At 45.5% G+C, this 25,073-nt stretch overlaps 2 protein-coding genes across 4 annotated transcripts in view; one reads left to right on the top strand and one right to left on the bottom strand.

The window, feature by feature from the left end:
* Positions 1-716: 716 nt before the first annotated feature.
* Positions 717-2,548, bottom strand: LOC137341906 (dynein heavy chain-like). Its single transcript, XM_068005413.1, has 4 exons — positions 2,436-2,548; positions 2,106-2,294; positions 1,681-1,786; positions 717-1,532 (listed from the first exon to the last, which is right to left on the bottom strand). Exons 1-4 carry the CDS (start codon positions 2,546-2,548, stop codon positions 717-719), a joined length of 1,224 nt encoding a protein of 407 aa, XP_067861514.1.
* Positions 2,549-22,805: 20,257 nt separating this feature from the next.
* itpr2 (inositol 1,4,5-trisphosphate receptor, type 2) overlaps positions 22,806-25,073 on the top strand; it is a 295,275-nt gene continuing 293,007 nt past the window's right edge. For all 3 annotated transcript variants that reach the window (XM_068004673.1, XM_068004674.1, XM_068004675.1), the window contains exon 1: positions 22,806-23,234. In XM_068004673.1, the coding sequence (XP_067860774.1) occupies positions 23,146-23,234 (89 nt within the window). In that variant the 5' untranslated portion in view covers positions 22,806-23,145. The remainder of the gene's footprint in view (positions 23,235-25,073) is intronic.

Genomic DNA, 25,073 nt, shown 5'->3' on the forward strand with positions numbered 1-25,073 from the left:
TGGCTGTCATGGTTGAATAGCTGCCAGTGTGTGTGACCTGTGAGTTGTGGGTGTGCGGCTTGCAACAGTGGTAATGTGTGAGGGTGAGATGAAGTATCTGATTTGAATGGTTGCGTACTGATTGAAAGAGTTTGTTGGTAGGTGGGTGATGGGGGGGTGGAGTGTGTGGAGCAGTGGATGAGGCTAGTGGGGCAGTTGGGAGGAGACGCCACTTGAAACTTGAACTCACTCACCTTGACCACTCATGTCAAATCATTGAACTTCTTCCTGCACTGCATCCACATTCTTAGTACCATGCAGACCTCGTCTGCTACTTCCTCCCACTGCCTTGAGCATATGTCTGGCGGGCCTCTTGCCCCCCTGTAGATGCAGGATGCCCTTCCTTCTGTCCACCTCTTCCACCAAGGCCTCTAGTGTATCATCCGAGAACCTTGGTGCACGCTCTCTCGCAGGCACAGCCATTCTTCAATATATTGCAGCACAAATTCACTTCACAATTGGCTTCCACCACCTCCTGCAGCCACAGTGCACCTCCCCTTTAGTGGTGCAGGCTGCCTTTAAGAAGCGTGAACCACTTGTGCTATCAGGGCCCCCTGCTGATGCGTGCAGCCAATCAACAGTGCAGGTAGCGCTGGCTGCACGCAGCAATCATTTAAAACAGTAGGCAGCACAAACGTTACGTGCTGCCTGCATCGCAATGAACAGGCGTGGGTTAATTACGTGCTTTGATATTCCATCAGAGAGATCCACTTTCGCTCAATCAACACGCTGTACTCAAACACGCTGTACTCCAACACCCTGTACTCCAACACGCTGTACTCCAACACGCTGTACTCCAACACGCTGTATTCCAACATAGTGCACTCCAACACGGTGTACTCCAACACGCTGTACTCCAACACGGTGTACTCCAACACGCTGTACTCCAACACGGTGTACTCCAACACGGTGTACTCCAACACGCTGTACTCCAACACCCTGTACTCCAACACGCTGTATTCCAACATAGTGCACTCCAACACGCTGTACTCCAACACCCTGTACTCCAACACGCTGTACTCCAACACCCTGTACTCCAACACGCTGTACTCCAACACGCTGTACTCCAACACGCTGTATTCCAACATGCTGTACTCCAACACGCTGTACTCCAACATAGTGCACTCCAACATAGTGTACTCCAACACGCTGTACTCCAACACGCTATTCTCCAACATGCTGTACTCCAACACCCTGTACTCCAACACGGTGTACTCCAACACGCTGTACTCCAACATAGTGCACTCCAACACGCTGTACTCCAACACGCTGTACTCCAACACGCTATTCTCCAACACGCTGTACTCCAACACGCTGTAATCCAACATAGTGCACTCCAACACGGTGTACTCCAACACGCTGTTCTCCAACACGCTGTACTCCAACACGCTGTAATCCAACATGGTGTACTCAAACATGCTGTACTCCAACATGGTGTACTGAACACGCTGTACTCCAACACGCTGTACTCCAACACGCTGTTCTCCAACACGCTGTACTCCAACATGGTGTACTCAAACATGCTGTACTCCAACATGGTGTACTGAACACGCTGTACTCCAACACGCTGTACTCCAACACGCTGTACTCCAACACACTGTTCTCCAACACACTGTACTCCAACACGCTGTTCTCCAACACGCTGTACTCCAACACGCTGTACTCCAACACGCTGTTCTCCAACACGCTGTACTCCAACACGCTGTGCTCCAACACGCTGTTCTCCAACACGCTGTTCTCCAACACGCTGTAATCCAACACGGTGTACTCAAACATGCTGTACTCCAACATGGTGTACTGAACACGCTGTACTCCAACACGCTGTACTCCAACACGCTGTTCTCCAACACGCTGTACTCCAACATGGTGTACTCAAACATGCTGTACTCCAACATGGTGTACTGAACACGCTGTACTCCAACACGCTGTACTCCAACACGCTGTTCTCAAACACGCTGTACTCCAACATGGTGTACTCCAACACGCTGTACTCCAACATGGTGTACTCCAACACGCTGTACTCCAACACACTGTTCTCCAACACACTGTTCTCCAACACGCTGTACTCCAACATGGTGTACTCCAACACGCTGTACTCCAACACGCTGTACTCCAACACGCTGTACTCCAACATGGTGTACTCCAACATGGTGTACTCCAACATTCTGAATTCGAACATGCTGTACTCCAACATGGTGTACTCCAACACGCTGTACTCCAACACGCTGTACTCCAACACGCTGTTCTCCAACACGCTGTACTCCAACACGCTGTACTCCAACACGCTGTACTCCAACACGCTGTACTCCAACATGGTGTACTCCAACACGCTGTACTCCAACATGGTGTACTCCAACACGCTGTAATCCAACACGCTGTACTCCAACATGCTGTACTCCAACACGCTGTACTCCAACATGCTGTACTCCAACACGCTGTACTCCAACACGCTGTACTCCAACATGCTGTATTCCAACATGGTGTACTCCAACATGGTGTACTCCAACATGGTTATTCCAACACGCTTACTCCAACACACTATACTCCAACACGCTGTACTCCAACATGCTGTACTCCAACACGCTGTACTCCAACATGGTGTACTCCAACATGGTTATTCCAACACGCTTACTCCAACACACTATACTCCAACACGCTGTACTCCAACACGCTGTACTCCAACACGCTGTACTCAAACATGCTGTACTCCAACACGCTGTACTCCAACATGGTGTACTCCAACACGCTGTACTCCAACATGCTGTATTCCAACATGGTGTACTCCAACATGGTGTACTCCAACACGCTGTACTCCAACACGCTGTATTCCAACAAGGTTACTTCAACACGCTTACTCCAACACGCTGTACTCCAACACGCTGTATTCCAACACGCTGTACTCCAATGCGCTGTATTCCAACATGGTGTACTCCAACATGGTGTACTCCAACATTCTGAATTCGAACACGCTGTACTTAAACACGCTGTACTCCAACGTGCTGTACTCCGACATGGTGTACTAAAACATGCTGTACTCCAACATGGTGTACTCGAACACGCTGTACTCCAACATGCTGTACTCCAACACGCTGTACTCCAACACGCTGTACTCCAACACGCTGTACTCCAACACGCTGTACTCCAACATGCTGTACTCCAACACGCTGTACTCCAACATGGTGTACTGAACACGCTGTACTCCAACATGCTGTACTCCAACACGCTGTACTCCAACACGGTGTACTCCAACACGCTGTACTCCAACACGCTGTACTCCAACATGCTGTACTCCAACATGCTGTACTCCAACATGGTGTACTGAACACGCTGTACTCCAACATGGTGTACTCCAACATGCTGTACTCCAACATGCTGTACTGAACACGCTGTACTCCAACATGCTGTACTCCAACATGCTGTACTGAACACGCTGTACTCCAACATGCTGTACTCCAACACGGTGCATCACGTGACCTGTGACGTGTATTAGGACCACCCTAATGTTACCTCCACATCTGTTTAGTTGCCTTTATTTGAGAAATGTATCGAGGGGAGGGGCAGTTTTTAGAAATGTTTCCAAATCACTTTCATATTTTAGAGGACACCTGGCTCAGTGTGGACAAAACCTTCACCAACATAACAATTGCAAGCCATAGTTATACAAACAAATGGAGATATATAGACAGACCAAACCAACACAGAAGTACAAACTGGCAAATACTCTCAGGCTAGAGGTTGCCTCAAAAATTAATGCAACAAATATTATCATCCATTCCATCCATCCAAATACTCGGGGGCTTTGAAGAGCCGATCTGATAGAGGTGCTCATAATTATGAAGGGTTTTGATAAGGCAAATAGGAAAAAAAAACTATTGCCACTGGTCGGTGAGTCAGTAACTAGAGGGCATAAATTTAAGATTGTCACCAAAAAAACAACGGGAGAGGTTTGGAGAAATTGTTTCCACAGAGGGTTGTTAGGACATGGAATGGCCGACCAGGAACAATGGGGGAAGCAGAATCATAATAGCTTTTAAAAGGGTAATGGCTAAATATTTGTAAAAGAAACATTTTAAAGGGTATAGGGAAAGGATTAAATGGATAGCTCTTTCACAGAGCCAGCACAGAGGTGTAAGGGCGTACAGGTGTCCTGTAAAATTGCGTGATCTAGGCCCCCATCCTATCTCCTAATTATTCCAGCAAAATAAGCAAGAGGTTCTTTACACCAGACATTGTTATTCCAATTATCATGAATCAGTTGGGTTAAATGTCACTAACGTCCTGCTAACGTTTTTAGAAATGCCACATACAAAAAACAGATCCTCAATCAAATCATTGTGAGCTTTAGTTAAGTCCAGTGTATATTTGGACTTATTCCTAATCTGTTGAGGTAGATCACTGAGAACCATGCATAAATACGTAGCAACATGACAGCCCAAAAAATATTGTTCCTAATATTCCTTGTACTGTCCCAAAGTACAAACCTTAATTATATTCACCCAGTTAAATTTGAACTAATCCCTTGGGATAGAGGAAGGAGAGATAAAATCAGTGCCATGGTCGGTTAGCTCTACAGAAAAGCAAACTCCACCCCTGGAATCACCGTGACATAACAGATCTGTTTGTTCACTGTTGCCCAACTTGGATGTCACATAATCGGTGTTCCAAGAGCCTTGCTTTACAGAGCGTGTGCAGGTTTCTAAATTGAACATCCCATGTCTCTATACCTTTATACAGAATTAGTGGTGAAAAATAAAGTTGTATAGCGCTCACCGAACTGAATGTATAAACGTGACATTAGTTGCCGGGTAAGTACATAAACAATGGCTTCTCTTCCCGACCCAACACCGTTACTCCGGAGTCCCCCAAGGATCAATCCTGGGCCCCTTCCTCTTCCTCATCTACATGCTGCCCTTTGGTGACATCATCCAGCAACATGGGGTCAGCTTCCACATGTATGTTGACGACACCCATCTCTACCTCTCCGCCACCTCTCATGACCTCTCCGCTGTCTCTGCGTTGTCACACTGCTGGTCTGACAACCAGTCTTGGATGAGCCGCAATTTCTTCCAGTTAAACACTGGGAAGACTGAAGCCATCATCTTTGGCCCCCTGCCACAAATTCTATACCCTCACCACCAAATCTGTTTCTCCCCCCCCCCCCCCAACTGTTTCAGACTAATCCCAACGGTTCACAGCCTCGGCACCCGAATCAACCCCAAGCTGAGTTTCCAACCTATTAGAAAGACCACCTATTTCCACCTCTGTACCATTACCCACCTCGGCCCATCTGCTGCCGAAACCCTCATTCACCTTCAGCCTTGACTATTCCAATTCTCTCCTGGCCAGTCTCCCATCCTCCGCACTCCATAAACTTCCGCTAATCCAAAACTCTGCTATCCATATCTTATCCCACACCAAGTCCAGCTCACCCCTCACCCCTGTCCTCACTGACCTACATAGACCCACAGTCCCCAAACACATCAAATTTAAAATTCTCATCCTTGTGTTGAAATCCCTTCATGGCCTCATCCCTCTGTAACCTCCTTTATCCCCACAACCTCCAGCCACATAAAGCTGCTGTACACCAGAGCACTACAGAACTCATACTAGCTCTATGCAAGACTAGGTAAAGTGGTCTGGAGGACACAGCTTATGAACCCTGTATTATTGGTACCAGTTTAATGAGCACTTCATGTAATGGGCTTTATTAGTGTGTTTATCAATAAAGATTATTAATCGGACGTCTCTCTATCTCTTAAGTCCACATGCCTGTATTATAACGGAAGGAAAGTGAGTATCCTGATACAGAGTACCGCAGTCTATTTTTCATAGTATATTCTGAGTTTACATTTTTCTACAGTGTAAGCTATACACTATCCCTCTGTCAGTGACACACATAATGAGTCATAATTATGCTAAAGAGCACATATACTAGTGGTACTTAACTTTGTTAGTTAAATTAGTCACTGAAACATGAGCACAAAAGTCATTGATTACAATGAATGGGCTATTGTGTAATGCACGCATTGAACTCAGTGTAATAAAAGTTTTATCTTGATATGCAACAAGAAGCTGTTATTTATATAAATACATACAGCTTTCCACATTTCATTGTGTACATTATGAACACCCTCACTGCTATAGATTACCTCTGATGAACAAGAAAGAAAGTAAGTAATAAATTGGACCAGGACACTCGATGCTACTTCCCCCAGTGCCTCAAACTTAAAATTCTCATCCTTGTGTTTTAATCCCTCTATGGCATCGCTCCTCCCTATCTCTCTAACCTCCTCCAGCCACACAACCTTCTGAGAACTCTCCATTCCTCCGACTCTGGACTCTAGTGCATCCCCCCTCCTTTCACTCCACCATTGGTGACAGTACATTCAGCTGTTTAGGTCCCATACTCTGGAATCTCTTCCCAAAACCCCTCCGCCTTTCCACCTCACTCTCCTCCTTTAAGACCCACCTTAAAACCCACCTTTTCAACCAGGGTTTTGATCACCCCCTCTTAATCTTTTGCTCCACCATGCAACTCGTCGTTAAGAGGTCTACAAGGGTGACCCGAACTCCAATTTTCCTTCCTGGTTAAAAAAAACTCTCCTCTTATTGCCATATCACTCAAATAACTGCTTTCTCAACCTGTCCTGCCACCTTCAAAGATTTGTGCACGTATACCCCCAGGTCTCTCTGTTCCTGCACCCCCTTTACAATTTTACCATTTTATTTATATTGACTCTTGTCATTCTTCTTACTAAAATGTATCACTTCGCACCTCTCTGCGTTAAATTTCATCTGCCAGTTGTCTGCCCATTTCACAAACTGACTATATCCTCTTGAAGTCTACCCTTCTCACTGTCTACTACACTTCCAAGTTTTCTGTCATCTCACGTGGCCTCTCTACTCCCATCGTATCAATCACGGATAAGGCCATTTCTGATCACTTCCTTGTATCCCTCTCCTCCCACATCCCCTTCCCCCTCCCATCCCCACTTCCTTCTGTGTCCGCCCCTGGAAAAAACTCTCCCCCAAGTCACTTACAGTGGCTCTTTCTAATTCCCAACTGTCTAGCCTTTGTCCCTCCAATCACCAGGACATTTCTGCAGCTACAGATTTGCTCAATCATCCCCTCACCTCCACCTTTGATGTCTTTGTCCCCATTAAAACCATTACTCTCTCTCACTCTGCCTGGTTGTTCCCCTTGGTACGACCCTCATCTCTACTCCCTTAAGTCCAAGGGACATGTATGGCGGAAAACTGGTTTAGCCATTCATCACCAGATCTGGCTGGATCACATAAAGCACTATCTTCTCTGCCAAAACTGCTCACTATTCCAGGATCATCCTGGAATGCAAAGATAACCCCCGGCTTCTCTTCTCCACTACAAACCATCTTCTTAAACCCCTCTCCCCCTCTCCTCCACCCTCACCTCCAACAACAAATGTGAGGAGCTCATGGACTTCTTTGTCACTAAGTTTGAGACCATCTGTTCAGCTGCCTCTGCTGCTTCCCTCCCTTCCCCCAGCCAACCGAGCCAAACTTCCCTTACGGTTCCCCCTGCCCCTGCCCTGAACTTGCATCAAAAATTTCCTCCAACAAAATATTGGGAAGACTGAAGCCGTTGTCTTCGGTCCCTGCCACAAACTCCATTCTCTAGCCGTCGACTCCATCCCTCTCCCTGGTCACTGTCTGAGGCTGAACCAGACCGTTCGCAACCTTGGCATCCTTTTTGACCCTGAGATGAACTTCTGACCTCATATCCACTCCAAAACCAAGACCGCCTACTTCCGTAACATCGCCCCTCTCCGCCCCTGCCTCGGCTCATCCTCTGCTGCTGAAACCCTCATCTATACCTTTGTTACCTCTAGACTTGACTATTCCAATGCTCTCCTGGCCGGCCTCCCATCTTCCACACTCAATATACTTGAGCTCATCCAAAACTCTGCTACACGTATCCTAACTCGCACCAAGTCTTGTTCAACTGTCACCCCTGTGCTCGCTGACCTACATTGGCTCCCAGTCCACCAACACCTTGGTTTTAAATTCTCATCCTCATGTTCAAATCCCTCCGTAGCCTCATGCCATCCTATCTGAACTCAGGAGTGTTTGCACTGTGCGTTCTCTGAACTCGGGAGTGTCAGCGCTGTGTGTTCTCTGAAATCAGTAGTGTCAGCGCTGTGTGTTCTCTGAACTCAGTAGTGTCAGCGCTGTGCGTTCTCTAAAATCAGTAGTGTCAGCGCTGTGTGTTCTCTGAACTCAGTAGTGTCAGCGCTGTGCGTTCTCTAAAATCAGTAGTGTCAGCGTTGTGTGTTCTCTGAACTCAGTAGTGTCAGCGCTGTGCGTTCTCTGAACTCAGTAGTGTCAGTGCTGTGTGTTCTCTGAACTCGGGAGTGTCAGCGCTGTGCGTTCTCTGAACTCAGTAGTGTCAGCGCTGTGTGTTCTCTGAACTCAGTAGTGTCAGCGCTGTGCGTTCTCTAAAATCAGTAGTGTCAGCGCTGTGTGTTCTCTGAACTCGGGAGTGTCAGCGCTGTGCGTTCTCTAAAATCAGTAGTGTCAGCGCTGTGTGTTCTCTGAACTCAGTAGTGTCAGCGCTGTGCGTTCTCTAAAATCAGTAGTGTCAGCGCTGTGTGTTCTCTGAACTCAGTAGTGTCAGCGCTGTGCGTTCTCTGAACTCAGTAGTGTCAGTGCTGTGTGTTCTCTGAACTCGGGAGTGTCAGCGCTGTGCGTTCTCTGAACTCAGTAGTGTCAGTGCTGTGTGTTCTCTGAACTCGGGAGTGTCAGCGCTGTGCGTTCTCTGAACTCAGTAGTGTCAGTGCTGTGCGTTCTCCGAACTCGGGCGTGTCAGCGCTGTGCGTTCTCTAAAATCAGTAGTGTCAGCGCTGTGTGTTCTCCGAACTCGGGCGTGTCAGCGCTGTGTGTTCTCTGAACTCAGGAGTGTCAGCGCTGTGTGTTCTCTGAACTCAGGAGTGTCAGCGCTGTGTGTTCTCTGAACTCAGGAGTGTCAGCGCTGTGTGTTCTCTGAACTCAGGAGTGTCAGTGCTGTGTGTTCTCTGAACTCAGGAGTGTCAGCGCTGTGTGTTCTCTGAACTTGGGAGTGTCAGCGCTGTGTGTTCTCTGAACTCAGGAGTGTCAGTGCTGTGTGTTCTCTGAACTCAGGAGTGTCAGCGCTGTGTGTTCTCTGAACTCGGTAGTGTTAGCGCTGTGTGTTCTCTGAACTCAGGAGTGTCAGCACTGTGTGTTCTCTGAACTCGGTAGTGTCAGCGCTGTGCGTTCTCTAAAATCAGTAGTGTCAGCGCTGTGTGTTCTCTGAACTCAGGAGTGTCAGCGCTGTGTGTTCTCTGAACTCGGTAGTGTCAGCGCTGTGCGTTCTCTAAAATCAGTAGTGTCAGCGCTGTGTGTTCTCCGAACTCGGGGGTGTCAGCGCTGTGTGTTCTCTGAACTCAGGAGTGTCAGCGCTGTGTGTTCTCTGAACTCGGGAGTGTTTGCGCTGTGCGTTCTCCGAACTCAGTAGTGTCAGCGCTGTGCGTTCCCCGAACTCGGGGGTGTCAGCACTGTGCGTTCTCTGAACTCAGGAGTGTCAGCGCTGTGCGTTCTCTGAACTCAGGAGTGTCAGCGCTGTGCGTTCTCTGAACTCGGGAGTGTCAGCACTGTGCGTTCTCTGAACTCGGGAGTGTTAGCACTGTGCGTTCTCTGAACTCGGGAGTGTCAGCACTGTGCGTTCTCTGAACTCGGGAGTGTCAGCGCTGTGCGTTCTCCGAACCCGGGAGTGTCAGCACTGTGCGTTCTCTGAACTCGGGAGTGTCAGCGCTGTGCGTTCTCCGAACCCGGGAGTATCAGCACTGTGCGTTCTCCGAACCCGGGCGTGTCAGCGCTGTGCGTTCTCCGAACCCGGGGGTGCCAGCGCTGTGCGTTCTCCAAACCCGGGCGTGTCAGCGCTGTGCGTTCTCCGAACTCGGGCGTGCCAGCGCTGTGCGTTCTCCGAACCCGGGAGTATCAGCGCTGTGCGTTCTCTGAACACAGGAGTGTTAGCACTGCCTGTTCTCTGAAATCAGTTGTGTTCTCACTGTACTTGTCTGAACTCTGTAGCCTGCCTGACAATGACTGTATCAAATTACACATTCCAGAGAACTTGGTTGAGTCGTCTCCTCCCACATCCTGTGGGTGGCATTACAAGAATGTCCTACTGCCATTACCAGTGCCACTAGATGGAGCCACTACAGCCAATAACAGTGGTCCTAAACGCAGCCTTGTCAACCCACCTTATGGAGAATGGGGGTACTGGCACAATGTCACACACTGCAGGGCTGCATCAACTTGCTGTGTCTTTCTCGGTGGAAATGCTACCTCCTATTAATGTGGTCATTGGAGGAATATTTCAGTACTCTGGATTTCAGTTGTGGTAACAGATGTAGAAATTAAGAATTGTTCACCATTACGGAGACCTGTCATTCCAGCCCAGCCCCAAGTGCTGGGAACGATTGATGCACTGGCAGCTGCATTGAACCATTATTGAAATATTTAAATGATGCTGTTCAAAGACATGTGAAACAAAGGATAAAGGAATAATTAAATGATGCTTTTGAGTTCCAGCTCAATGAAAGGGAGACTGCACGGTACTGGGACCAGTGCAAAATACAAATGTAAAAATCAGGGTGTCTAAAGTATTAGTAACATTCCATGAACACCAGCTGATTGGATTATAAGATACCTCTTCCTTTCTGTTACTAATAAAACAAAGTTTAGAAGCCATCTGCTCATCTTCAAGGTGAGTCAATTCCTTCAACAACTATCTTTGTCAACTCTCCAGCATTGTCCTCGAGTCTCCAGGAATTAAAGATTAATCTTCCGTACTGCTGCGAGCAACCCAGGAGGAAAATCATATATTTAAAAAAAAATTTTTTTTTTTCATTTTCTTTGAACACTTTCATATATTAGTTATAAAAATATTTGAGATGGAGAAAAAAATACTGTTTGACTAACAGTCAAGAATCATCCAATCGTGTAACGAAGAGTCTGTTTGCTTTTTAATTGGCCGTGGGGAGGTGGGACAATTCCTGATATCACTCCTGAATGGCCTGGCTCTAATTTTAAGGTTATGCCCTCTTGCTCTTGATCCCTCCACCAGAGGAAATAGTTTCTCTCTATCTACCCTCCTGAATCCCATGATCACTTTAAACACCTTGTTTAAATATTCATATTTAAGTCATTGTTGAGATTTATAATTTTAAATGTACATGCGTGTATTTGGTTTGATCTGTAATAAGAAATATGTCTTTTATCATGTTTTATTTTGTTAGATTGTATTTCTGGTGTACAATATATATTTACATATGTAACCATTTTGTGGTAAATAAGCAATGACTAGCAGTGAGGGTGGCGACGTCTCGAAGGAGTGCAGTCCTGAGCATGGCACCATGGGGCTAAGGGCTGCACAGAGGGGCACAGTGAAGTGTAGAAATGCAGTAGTCATAGGGGATTCGATAGTCAGGGGGACAAACAGGTGTTTCTGTGACCGCCAATGTGAGTCCCACATGGTGTGTAACCTCCCTGGTGCCAGGGTAAAGGACATCACGGAGAGAGCGCAGAACATTCTGCAGGGAGAAGGGGAACAGCCAGAAGTCATGGTCCATGTGGGCACCAACGACATAGGAAAGGGTTGAGGTCCTGCAGTTAGAGTTTCAGGAGCGAGGGAGGAAGTTAAAAAGCAGGATCTCAAAGGTAGTAATCTCTGGATCACTCCCAGTGCCACGCGCCAGTAAGTACAGAAATAGGAAGATAAGACAGGTTAATGTGTGACTAGAGACATGGTGCAAGAGGAATGGCTTCAGATTCTTGGGGCATCGGGACCAGTTCTGGGGCAGGAGGGACCTGTTCAAGACGGATGGGTTGCACTTCAACCGAGCTGGGACCAATGTCCTCGCGGGGAGGTTCAGTAGTGCTGTGGGGGGAGGGTTTAAACTAATTTGGCAGGGGGGTGGGCACCGGGATGCAGCATTAGAAATGAGAAACAAGGTGCAGAGAGGATTGGGAGAGACAGATAGCACTAGAGTGAAAAATATTACAGTATTAGGTGGGATCAGACTAAGAGAGAATACGAGAAGATCTAAGACTGGTTTGCAGTGCATGCATGTGAACACACACAGCCTGGTAAATAATGTTGGTGAGCTGCAGGGGCAAATAGCCACATGGGAATATGATGTTGTGGCGATAACAGAGATCTGGCTCAAAAAAGGACAGGATTGGTTACTAAATATTCCTGGATACAAGTTGATCAAGAAAGATTGGGAAGGAAAAAAAGGAGGGGGGGGTGTGGCAGTATTGATTAAGGGCAATATTACCAGAGGATGTCCTGGAGGGGTCAAGGACAGAATCTATTTGGTTAGAGTTAAGAAACAATAGAGGCGCCATTACACTACTGGGTGTATTCTATAGGCCACCAACTAGTGGGAAGGATACAGAGGAGCAAATTTGCAGGGAAATTACAGAGAGGTGCAAGAACTATAGATTTCTGATAATGGGGGACTTCAACTACCCTAATATAGACTGGGACAGTAATAGTGTAAAGGGCAAAGAGGGAGAGGAATTTCTGAAATGTGTTCGGGAGAACCTTCTTGATCAGTATGTTTCCAGCCCAACGAGGAAGGAGGCATTGCTGGATCTAGTCCTGGGGAATGAAGTGGGCCAAGTGTCAGTGGAACATTTAGGCTACAGTGATCGTAGTATCATAAGATTTAGATTAGTTATGGAAAAGGACAAGGAGCAATCTAGAGTAAAAATACTTAATTGGAGGAGGGCCAATTTCAGTGGGTTGAGAACGGATCTGGCCCGGATAAATTGGAATCAAAGATTAGCAGGCAAAACTGTAATCGAACAATGGGCGGCCTTTAAAGAGGAGATGGTTCGGGTACAGTCTAGGTACATTCCCACAAGGGGGAAAGGTAGGGCAACTAAAACCAGAGCTCTCTGGATGACGAAAGAGATAGAGAGTAAGATGAAGCAGAAAAAGGGGGGCGTATGACAGATGTCAGATTGATAATACTAAATATAGAAAGAGAAGTGAAAAAGGAAATAAGAGGGGCAAAGAGAGAGTATGAGAATAGACTGGCGGACAACATAAAAGGGAAATCAAAAGTCTTGAATAGGCATATAAATAGTAAATGGGTAGTAAGAGGAGGGGTGGGGCCAATTAGGGACCAAAAAGGAGATCTACACATGGAGGCAGAGGGCATGGCCGAGGTACTAAATGAATACTTTGCATCTGTCTTTACCAAGGAAGAAGCTGCTGCCAAAGTCACAGTAAAAAAAGAGGTGGTTGAGATACTGGATGGGCTAAAAATTGATAAGGAGGTACTGGAAGGCAGGCTGTACTTAAAGTAGATAAGTCACCTGGTCCGGATGGGATGCATCCTAGGTTGCTGAGGTACCATAACCTTCCAATCCTCCTTAGATATGGAGGTGGTGCCAGAGGACTGGAAAATTGCAAATGTTACACCTTTGTTCAAAAAACGGTGGAAGGATAAACCCAGCAACTACAGAACCAGTCAGTTTAACCTCGGTGATGGGAAAGCTTTTAGAAACAATAATCTGGGACAAAATTAATAGTCACTTCGACAAGTATAGATTAATAAAGTAAAGCCAGCACGGATTTACTAAAGGCAAATCGTGTTTAACTAACTTGATTGCGTTTTTGATGAGGTAACAGAGAGGGTTGATGAGGGCAATACGGTTGATGTGGTGTATATGGACTTTCAAAAGGCGTTTGATAAAGTGCCACATAATAGGCTTGTCAACAAAATTGAAGCCCATGGAATAAAAGGGGCAGTGGCAGCATGGATACGAAATTGGCTAAGTGACAGGAAACAGCGAATAGTGGTGAAAGGTTGTTTTTCAGACTGGAGGGAGCTGTACAGTGGTGTTCCCCAGGGGTCGATACTAGGACCACTGCTTTTTTTGATATATATTAATGATTGGACTTGGGTGTACAGGGCACAATATCAAAATTTGCAGATGACACAAAACTTGGAAGTGTAGTGAACAGTGAGAAGGATAATGATAGACTTCAAGAGGACACAGACAGGTTGTGGAATGGGCAGGTACATGGCAGATGAAATTTAACGCAGAGAAGTGCGAAGTGAGACATTTTAGCCGGAAGAACAAGGAGAGGCAATATAAATTAAATGGCACCATTCTAAAGGGGGTGCACGAACAGGGAGATCTGGGGGTATATGTGCACAAATCTTTGAAGGTGGCAGGACAGGTTGAGAAAGCAGTTAAAAAAGCAAACGGGATCCTGGGCTTTATAAATAGAGGCATAGACTACAAAAGCAAGGAAGTTATGTTGAACCTTTATAAAACACTGGTTTGGCTACAACTGGAGTATTGTGTCCAATTCTGGGCACCACACTTTAGGAAGGATGTGAAGGCCTTAGAGAGGGTGCAGAAAAAATTTACTAGAATGGTTCCAGGGATGAGGGACTTCAGTTACGTGGATAGACTGGAGAAGCTGGGGTTGTTCTCCTTAGAGCAGAGAAGATTGAGAGGAGATTTGATAGAAGTGTTCAAAATCATTGAAGGGTTTAGATAATGTAAATAAAGAGAAACTGTTCCCATTGGCGGAAGGGTCGAGAACCAGAGGACACAGATTTAAGGTAATTGGCAAAAGAACCAAAGGCGACAGGAGGAAAATCTTTTTTACACAGTGAGTAGTTATGATCTGGAATGCGCTGCCTGAAAGGGTGGTGGAAGCAGATTCAATTGTGGCTTTCAAAAAGGAATTGGATAAATACTTGAAAGGAAAAAATTTGCAGGGCTATGGGGAAAGAGCGGGGGAATGGGACTAACTGGATTGCTGTTAGAAAGAGCTGGCACAGACTCGATGGGCTGAATGGCCTCCTTCTGTGCTGTAACCATTCTATGATTCTATGAAATAAGTTCTTCTGTTTCTTATAGACAGTCTTAAGAACTGAGAAGCGAAAATAAATCAGTCACGGTGTTTTTATTATTTATTGCAACAGTAATAAAAAAAATGTTAAAAATTAAACGTCAAAAAAATCCTTTACGAGAAATAATGAGAAACTGCTTAAAGCCGCAACTTGAAAGGTTTATTTGTGATTTATTTCTCAAGGATTCAATTTAAAACGTCTGTTTAAAGTGGATTGGGGGTTTTATTCTAACGACTGCAAAGGAAGTGCCTAAGTAAATTATTTATATATTAAAAAAAAGCACAGTTATTGGGTAATTGTGTTGCCTTTTATCAAACTAACTAAACAAAACATGTACCCAAATGTTATACAGATTACACAGCTGGTAAAGTGTTCTTAGCACCTTGGAAGGAAATACAAAATTGTAGTTTGAAACTGGGGCTGATTGCCTGTGAATTAATGAATATCTAGTTTATTAAAACTTCAGGTTTTTATAACAGTCTTATCTTTGATTTAACAGCAGTTGCCACAATCCACAAGCTGCATCTCTTTTATATTCTAAATGTACAGAGAACAATGACCTTATTTGTTTTAATGTGTTTGCTGGATTTAATATAGTCTTGCTCCACATTGCCAAACTGCCTTTGAAGTGACGGATATTATCACACAGGTTAAAGTTTTACAAATTAAAGCAAGCAATACAATGTGGGCCTTCCCAACGCTCCCTCTTTTGTTTACTGCAGGTTGCAGTCTCCATTGGGAATCCCACATTCTCCGTGAACCCAAACGTACAATGTAAAATAAAATCGGAAAATGCTGGAGAAGCTCAGCAAGTCAGGCAGCATCTGTGGAGAAAGAAACAGAGTTAACGTTTCAGGTCGAAGACCTTTCATCAGAACTGGAAGAACCGTACAATGTAAAGCATTCAGTGACTGTGAGTCGCATGTCTCAGAGCTATACCCTTTCACTGGGAAACGATCCGGAATTTGTACCAATACCCACGGTGCATTCCCGAGCTATGAAGATGGGTAGACCCTTCTGAAGCTAGCGGAGATTCCCAAACAGTTTCGAATATTCCTTTACCCTCAGATTCGCGACAGTGGAGATCATAGAGTTATACAGCACGGATAGAGGCCCTTCGGCCCATCGTGTCTGCGTCGGCCATCAAGCCCTGTCTACTCTAATCCCATATTCCAGCATTTGGTCCGTAGCCTTGTATGCTATGGCATTTCAAGTGCTCATCCAAATGCTTCTTGAGTGTTGTGAGGGTTCCTGCCTCCACAACCCTTTCAGGCAGTGAGTTCCAGACTCCAACCACCCTCTGGGTGAAAAAGTTCTTTCTCAAATCCCCTCTAAACCTCCCGCCTTTTACCTTGAGTGTAACTGAAACAGTTATATTTAAAGTACAACAGCCTTGCTAAAAGTTCATATGAGAAAGTAGAATACAGAAATATTTTAGGATATGATGCAGAACAGAGCCTAATGTCCAGGACAGCTAGTGATATAATCATTTAATTAGATTGTAATATGACAGACAAGAATTTGGCAAAATGTTTATGTATCCACCTATCGAGATAAAATCTTAGAAAGAAAGACTTGCATTTATATAGTGCCTTTCATGACCTCAGGATGTCCCAAAGCACTTTACAGCCAATAAAGTAGGTTTGAAATGTAGTCACTGTTATAATGTAAGGAAACGCGGCAGCCAATTTTGCGCACAGCAAGATCCCACAAACAGCAATAAGATATATAACTAGATAATCTGTTTTTAGTGATGTTGGTTGAGGGATAAATATTGGCCAGGACACTGGGGAGAACTCCCTTGCTCTTCTTCGAATAGTGCCATGGGATCTTTTACATCGAGCTGAGAGGGCCTCGGTTTAATGTCTCATCTGAAAAACAGCACCTCCGATAGTGCAACACTCCCTCAGCACTGCACTGGAGTGTCAGCCTAGATTATGTGCCCAAGTCCCTAGAGAGAATAGTGTGTACTTCCTATAAGTGTCTCACTCCCTGTAACACTTTCCTGTTACGCCTGTCCAGTGCTTTTCTGTCCATGTTTATACGTACCACCCATTGGGTCTTCAGAGCTCCATCTCCAAAGCAAGGGGTGCTACTGTCCACACCCCCCACCCACCCAAGGCATGTAAAAATTAGACCTGTTATCCAAACCCCAAGCCCGAGGTGGCCTTTTACGCAGCTGGGAGTGTGGCTTTTAGGACTCCATCCTGCAGGGGTGGGATTGCCAAGAACACTTCCCCCAGAACTGAGCTGAGGAAGTCTGTGTTATTTAGAGTGCAAACTGTGTTCAGACTATAATTATCAACATACAGTAATCGTTTATAATATAACCGCAGCATGCATTTTAAATAACTGGTTTCCCAGCTCACAGTGGGGGAAGCTCTTTAATCAAATGTCCATCCCTGTACTTCTCCCCGTGCTGCTCCCCACTCTGCCTCTTGCCATTTCCAACCCACCACCCGCTTCCCAAAACCAAACTGCCCATGAAAACCAACGTCACCACTTACTTGCTTTGGAGTCAGTTCAGGCCTCAGCACCCAGTTTATACTACACACTACATGCTCAACACCAACACTGAACTTCTGGTGTAAATGCACAGGCACTTGAGCACAAAATCCAGGCTGACACTCCAGTGCAGTACTGAGGGAGTGCTGTACTGTTGGAGGTGCCATCTTTTGGATGAGATGTTAAACTAAGGCCCTGTCTGCCCTCTCAGGTGGATGTAAAAGATCCCATGGCACTACTTTGAAGAGGAGCAGGGGCGTTCTCCCTGGTGTCCTGGCCAATATTTATCCCTCAACCAACATCACAAACACATTATCTGGTCATTATCTCATTGCTGTTTGTGGGACCTTGCTGTGTGCAAATTGACTGCCGTGATTCCTACATTACAACAGTGTCTACACTTCAAACAGTACTTCATTGGCTGTAAAGTTCTTTGGGACGTCCTGAGGTTGTAAAAGGCACTATATAAATGCAAGCCTTGCTTTCTTCTTTCACCTTTAAACAAACTTCTGGCTGGGCCCTAGGTCATTGCCAAGAACTTGGCTAAGCACTTGTCTTACAGATAACCTGCACTATCCTCCGTCTGTCTCCCATGATCCTTATCCCACTGCTCCCATACTCCAAAACCACCATCCCACCACTGCCAAACTGCAGCACCCTCCTATAACCATTTTCACTGCCTCAATACACCACTCCAGACCTTCGAACCTCCCTCTTCCACTACTCGAGTATCCAAGGACCCTTTCTGCCTGGTATTTCCCCACCCCAAAGCACCTCTGCTCCAAGGCCAACCTTTCAACACTAACAAACCACATCACACCCCTCCTCTCTATTGTATATGCCACCTACCTATCTGCAACCTGGAGAATTCTCCTGTGGATTTGAAAATTCAGTAGATCACTACACATACATAAAATAATAATCAAGGCCATTAATTCACAATTTCTACCAAGGTGTGACATAATCACATGACTTGAATCCAAGGATATCTCTACCACTCCCATAATATTTTACTAAAAACATAATTTAACTTCTTCAATGGCTGACATACCATAAAACAGTGCATCCTTTCACCATGAGTATAGATTAACAGATCTTCCATGGCGTTGCTTACAGTTCTGTTTTATAATGTCAGAAGTGTTAAACCCTATACCGTACAATGTATTATTCTGCTGCTATGTTGAAGCTGTCTTTAAGTCGTTTGTCCCTTTAAGGCTGCTAAGTCTAACCTATAATGTTTTGCATCTGTGCCCCCTTCCTGTTTACTTGCTATTGCCAACTTTTCCATTATAAATTCCTGTGTCCACATTTATAATGGAAACTGCCTATGTAAACATGTCATACAGTAATTACACCTTCCTGCCAGTGGTGGCACTGTAGTTTTGTATCTCCCAACTCCTCAGTCTGTACTGTAGAGAAAGTCCTATTCTCCAACCAACCCTACTTCCCAAGTAGCAGAGTGTTTTCCTATTTAACTACAAATGATCTCAAATCAAGGACAGATTGAATGACTTTAAAATGGGGGCTGAATTATGTCTATGTGCCCTCATCCAATTATGTCACACCCTCTAACCCCACTTCACCAGAAGACCACACTGGGTCATGACTCCCCCATGCGCAGCCACACAGGAAACCAACTAGCTGTTTTAAATAAACACAGCCCGTGGTCAATCGGAGTTGAATTGCTATTTGGGGAGGGAAGTTTGTACATTGGAAGGTGCTTGTTAAATTTTGTCTTTGGCTCAGAAAAAAATAATACGAAATGAAGGTTGTGGGTTCAAGTCCCGCATAAGGGTTTGAGTACGTAATCCAGGCTGCCCCTCTCATGTAATACTATGGGAGTAGTGTCCTTCAGATGACACATTAAACCGAGAACCTATCTACCTGTTATGGTGGTTCAGGTGGGTGTAAAACATTTCACGGTGTAATGTGAAAATAAAGAAGTAGTTCTCACGGTGACCCTATCATACCTCCCGAAACCAACATCACAAAAAGCAGATTCATTGATCATTCATCTGACTGCAGGCCTCCTTGTGGCTACACGGAATGTAGTGTTTCTTCACATAAGGATATTTACTGAGTTATGATACTGGAGCTCAAAGGGTTCATAGAATCATAGAAGTTTACAACATGGAAACAGGCCCTTCGGCCCAACATGTCCATGTCACCCAGTTTATAACACTAAGCTAGTCCCAGTTGCCTGCACTAGGCCCATATCCCTCTATACCCATCTTACCCATGTAACTGTCCAAATGCTTTTTAAAAGACAAAATTGTACCCACCTCTACTACTGCCTCTGGCAGCTCGTTCCAGACACTCAGCACTCTTTGAGTGAAAAAATTGCCCCTCTGGACCCTTTTGTATCTCTCCCCTCTCACCTTAAATCTATGTCCCCTCGTTATAGACTCCCCTACCTTTGGGAAAAGATTTTGACTATCTACCTTATCTATGCCCCTCATTATTTTATAGACTTCTATAAGATCACCCCTTAACCTCCTACTCTCCAGGGAAAAAAGTCCCAGTCTATCTAACCTCTCCCTATAAGTCAAACCATCAAGTCCCGGTAGCATCCTAGTAAATCTTTTCTGCACTCTTTCTAGTTTAATAATATCCTTTCTATAATAGGGTGACCAGAACTGTACACAGTATTCCAAGTGTGGCCTTACTAATGTCTTGTACAACTTCAACAAGACATCCCAACTCCTGTATTCAATGTTCTGACCAATGAAACCAAGCATGCCGAATGCCTTCTTCACCACCCTATCCACCTGTGACTCCACTTTCAAGGAGCTATGAACCTGTACTCCTAGATCTCTTTGTTCTATAACTCTCCCCAACGCCCTACCATTAACGGAGTAGGTCCTGGCCCGATTCGATCTACCAAAATGCATCACCTCACATTTATCTAAATTAAACTCCATCTGCCATTCATCGGCCCACTGGCCCAATTTATCAAGATCCCGTTGCAATCCTAGATAACCTTCTTCACTGTCCACAATGCCACCAATCTTGGTGTCATCTGCAAACTTGCTAACCATGCCTCCTAAATTCTCATCCAAATCATTAATATAAATAACAAATAACAGCGGACCCAGCACCGATCGCTGAGGCACGCCGCTGGTCACAGGCCTCCAGTCTGAAAAACAACCCTCTACAACCACCCTCTGTCTTCTGTCGTCAAGCCAATTTTGTATCCAATTGGCTACCTCACCTTGGATCCCGTGGGATTTAACCTTATGTAACAACCTACCATGCGGTACCTTGTCAAAGGCTTTGCTAAAGTCCATGTAGACCACATCTACTGCACAGCCCTCATCTATCTTCTTGGTTATCCCTTCAAAAAACTCAATCAAATTCGTGAGACATGATTTTCCTCTCACAAAACCATGCTGACTGTTCCTAATCACTCCCTGCCTCTCCAAATGCCTGTAGATCCTGTCTCTCAGAATACCCTCTAACAACTTACCCACTACAGATGTCAGGCTCACTGGTCTGTAGTTCCCAGGCTTTTCCTTGCCGCCCTTCTTAAACAAAGGCACAACATTTGCTACCCTCCAATCTTCAGGCACCTCACCTGTAGCTGTCGATGATTGAAATATCTCTGCTAGGGGACCCGCAATTTCCTCCCTAACCTCCCATAACGTCCTGGGATACTTTTCATCGGGTCCCGGAGATTTATCTACCTTGATGCGCCATTCAACGGCATTACCATCGCCGAATCCCTCACCATCAACATTCTGGGGGTCACCATTGACCAGAAACTTAACTGGACCAGCCACATAAATACTGTGGCTACAAGAGCAGGTCAGAGGCTGGGTGTTCTGCAGCGAGTGACTCATCTCCTGACTCCCCAAAGCCTTTCCACCATCTACAAGGCATAAGTCAGGAGTGTGACGGAATGCTCTCCACTTGCCTGGATGAGTGCAGCTCCAACAACATTCAAGAAGCTTGACACCATCCAGGACAAAGCAGCCCACTTGATTGGCACCCCATCCACCACCCTAAACGTTCACTCCCTTCACCACCAGCGCACCGTGTGTACCATCCACAGGATGCAATGCAGCAACTCGCCAAGGCTTCTTCGACAGCACCTCCCAAACCCGCAACCTCTACCACCTAGAAGGACAAGGGCAGCAGGCACATGGGAACAACACCACCTGCACATTCCCCTCCAAGTCACACACCATCCCGACTTGGAAATATATTGCCGTTCCTTCATCGTTGCTGGGTCAAAATCCTGGAACTCCCTTCCTAACAGCACTGTGGGAGAACCTTCACCACACGGACTGCAGTGGTTCAAGGCGGCGGCTCACCACCACCTTCTCAAGGGCAATTAGGGATGGGCAATAAATGCTGGCGACGCCCAAATCCCATGAACGAATTAAAAAAATACTCCAGTTGTGGCCGAACCTGTGTTTTATAAAGGTTCATCATGACTTCCATACTTTTGTACTCTATGCCTCTATTTATAAACCCCAGGATCCCGTATACTTTTTTAACCGCTTTCTCAACCTGCCCTGCCACCTTCAACGATTTATGCACATAAACCCCCAGATCTCTCTGTACCTGTACCCCTATTAGAGTTGTGCCCTCTAGTTTATATTGCCTCTCCTCATTCTTCCTACCGAAAATGTATCACTTCGCATTTTTCTGCGTTAGATTTCATCTGCCATGTGTCTGCCCATGCCACCAGCCTGTCTATACCCTCTTGAAGTCTATCATTATCCTTCTCACTGTTTACTACCCTTCCAAGTTTTGTGTCATCTGCAAATTATGAAATTGTGCTCTGTACACCCAAGTCCAAGTCATTAATATATCTCAAGAAAAGCAGTGGTCCCAGCACCGACCCCTGTGGTACACCTCCCTCCACTCTGAAAATCATCCATTCTGAATGGTACATTCAAACTAATCAATAAATCAGCACTGTAATTTGCACAGGGCTGGCTAATTGTGTTTGATATTATTTTATATTTCATACAAATTGTTTCTGGAAAATAAAAATTAATAACTGCATGATTGACATAAAACTTTCCATCATCCTACTTTGAATTAAAGAACAAGATAGAGAGTTTAAAGGAAACTTGAGCAGTAAAAGAATCTCAGGATGGGGCACAGTGTGAGTTTTTGTTTATTATAAATGAGATTTTATTATGATCAGAGCCACATATTGAGATAGTGATGTGGCGGGGGGGAGGTGATCTATAAATGGATAGATTAAGTGTTGAAGCACATTTGGTGTTCGGAGGAGTTTTTGAAAGTGAAACTGAAGAAGGGTTGTGTGTTGCCTGGAGGCTTGTATTTGCTCAGTTTCAAGAAGCGGGGTTGCTGAGAGTGATCAGAGCAGAGTGTGGAGTGGCTGGGTGGAAGGAGGAGTGCCAGCATCGAATGACATTCCTCCACTCACTTCCGCGTCGCTCCATTTGGCTCCCTTGTTGTGTTGGTGTGTGTTTGAAGTTTGTTTGTTTCTGGCCCGGGCTCTGCTCGGGAGTGTGTGAGAGTCCCAGAGGGAAGGGAAGGGGTCGGGACTGGCCGCTACCCTCCCGACCGGTTGTCTCTGTTGACCCGTTTGGTCGCTCTGAGCCCGTTGTCTGTCCGCCCGCTGCTTCTCTCCAAGCTCCGTCCCTTCCCCTCCTTGGACTGGCCACAGTACCATGAGAAGATGGAGAAAATGTCCAGCTTCCTCCACATTGGGGACATCGTGTCCCTCTACGCCGAAGGAACTGTCAACGGTTTCATCAGCACACTGGGGTGAGTCCAACTCCTTCGTGTTTAAAAAGAATAAAACACACAACTTTTAAACAAAGTTTGGCATCTCGGTTCAGGTTTAAAAGTTTGGTTACTAATGTATGTTCAGAAGAAAGGGCCCCTTTAAGAGGGTGGCAAAAGTCGGAAGTGTGTTTAAAAAAAGTGACAAAGAGGCCTCGATAATGTGTTGCTGAGACTGTTTTCAAATGTATGTTTAAACCCTAGTTAAAGCAAGCAGGCAGCATTCTCCATACTGAAGTGGAAATGCTTATTAACCTGAGGGGGTTGGGGGAAAAAGCAGATTAGGTCCCTAATTCTCTCAATCACCCTCTGACTAAGGGCAAGCTACATCTCCACAATTACTCAGAAACATGTCAGAATAGTTTTGAAAGCGGAAATCTCACAGGAGGCAGGGTTGGTGGGTTGAGTGTGTGTTGGGTAGTTTTGCACACAAGTGTTGCTTTAACTTAAGTGCTCAGTAGTTTTTAATTTAAAAAAATTATACATTAAGTTTGCCCTGTTTTGCACTCTGTACCCTTTAACTGGGAATGGTATTGATTGTGGACTTGCCTGTTTACTGACTTTTTTTTGGTGGGGGGAAGGGAGAGTAGGGGGAACTGTTGTAACACTCGTTTCCTGAGATGAGCAGCCGTTCTACACCATATGAAATGGATCCTTCAGAAAGCACAGTTTCCCACGTTGGGGGAAATGAAAAGCTTTCTTTTCGGGCCAGACTAAGCAATTTGCACTAGGCACCAATTCTTCCCTCAGTTCTGCGCTGCACTGGTTATGAGTAAAAGGCATGATTCAAATGAGAAAAAACAGGAAGAACTTGCATTTATATAGTGCCTTTCATGACCTCGGGACGTCCCAAAAAGCTTTACAGCCAATGAAATATTTCAGAAGTGTAGTCACTGTTGTAATGTAGGAAACCCGACAGCCAATTGTGCACAGCAAGATCCCACAAACAACAGCGATAAATGACTAGGTAATTTGTTTTTAGTGATGTTGGTTGAGGGATAAATATTGGCCAGGACGCCGAGGAGAACTCCCCTACTCTTCTTCAAAATAGTGACGTGGGATCGTTTACATCCACCTGAGAGGGCAGATGTGGCCTCGGTTTAAGGTCTCGTCCAAAAGAAGGCACCTCTGACAGTGAAGCACTCCCTCAGTACTGCACTGGAGTTTCAGCCTGGATTATGTGGTCAAGTCTTTAGAGTGGGACTTGAACCCATGAGTCAGAGGCGAGAGTGCTACCACTGAACCACGATAAAAGTGAATGAAGCAAGATGAGTAATGTGTGTTCCTCTCTCCGTCTGGTCAAGTTGGCGATATTCTGTGGGTATGTCAAGGGGCCCTGGTCAAGTTGTTATATTGCCTAGTTTTGTATGTTTAAACAACTGTGCCACTGTGAGTAGAATCATTGTTGTGGAAATTGTAACCAGATGGGGCCAAGTGGCTTCATCCTGTATTCATTTTCCTGTGTACTGTTTTTTTAAAAAAATTAAATGCAGCTGAACGTACACAAACATTGCAATTGTGCTATTTTGAAAAATAAAACTGCTTACCAGCAATAAAAACACAAAATGACAGAAACACTCAGCAGGTCAGGCAGCACCTGCGGAGAGAGGAAGGTAGGGTTAACGTCACAGGTCAATGAACCGTTCCGATGGGTTATGTCCCGCGCCCTAAGGGCGTCATGAAAATCGTCCGATGCCATATATGCCTTACGCTCCTTGCATATGCTAATGAGAAGCCCAGCGGCCGTTTTAGTTCCCCCGGAGAAATTGGGCGACCCTGAGTGGAGGAGGCTTCGGGCCTGTTCCACCTGGGCTTTTCCAG

The sequence above is a fragment of the Heptranchias perlo genome, chromosome 24, assembly GCF_035084215.1.
Source record: "Heptranchias perlo isolate sHepPer1 chromosome 24, sHepPer1.hap1, whole genome shotgun sequence".
In the NCBI taxonomy this organism is placed as follows: Eukaryota; Metazoa; Chordata; class Chondrichthyes; order Hexanchiformes; family Hexanchidae; genus Heptranchias; species Heptranchias perlo.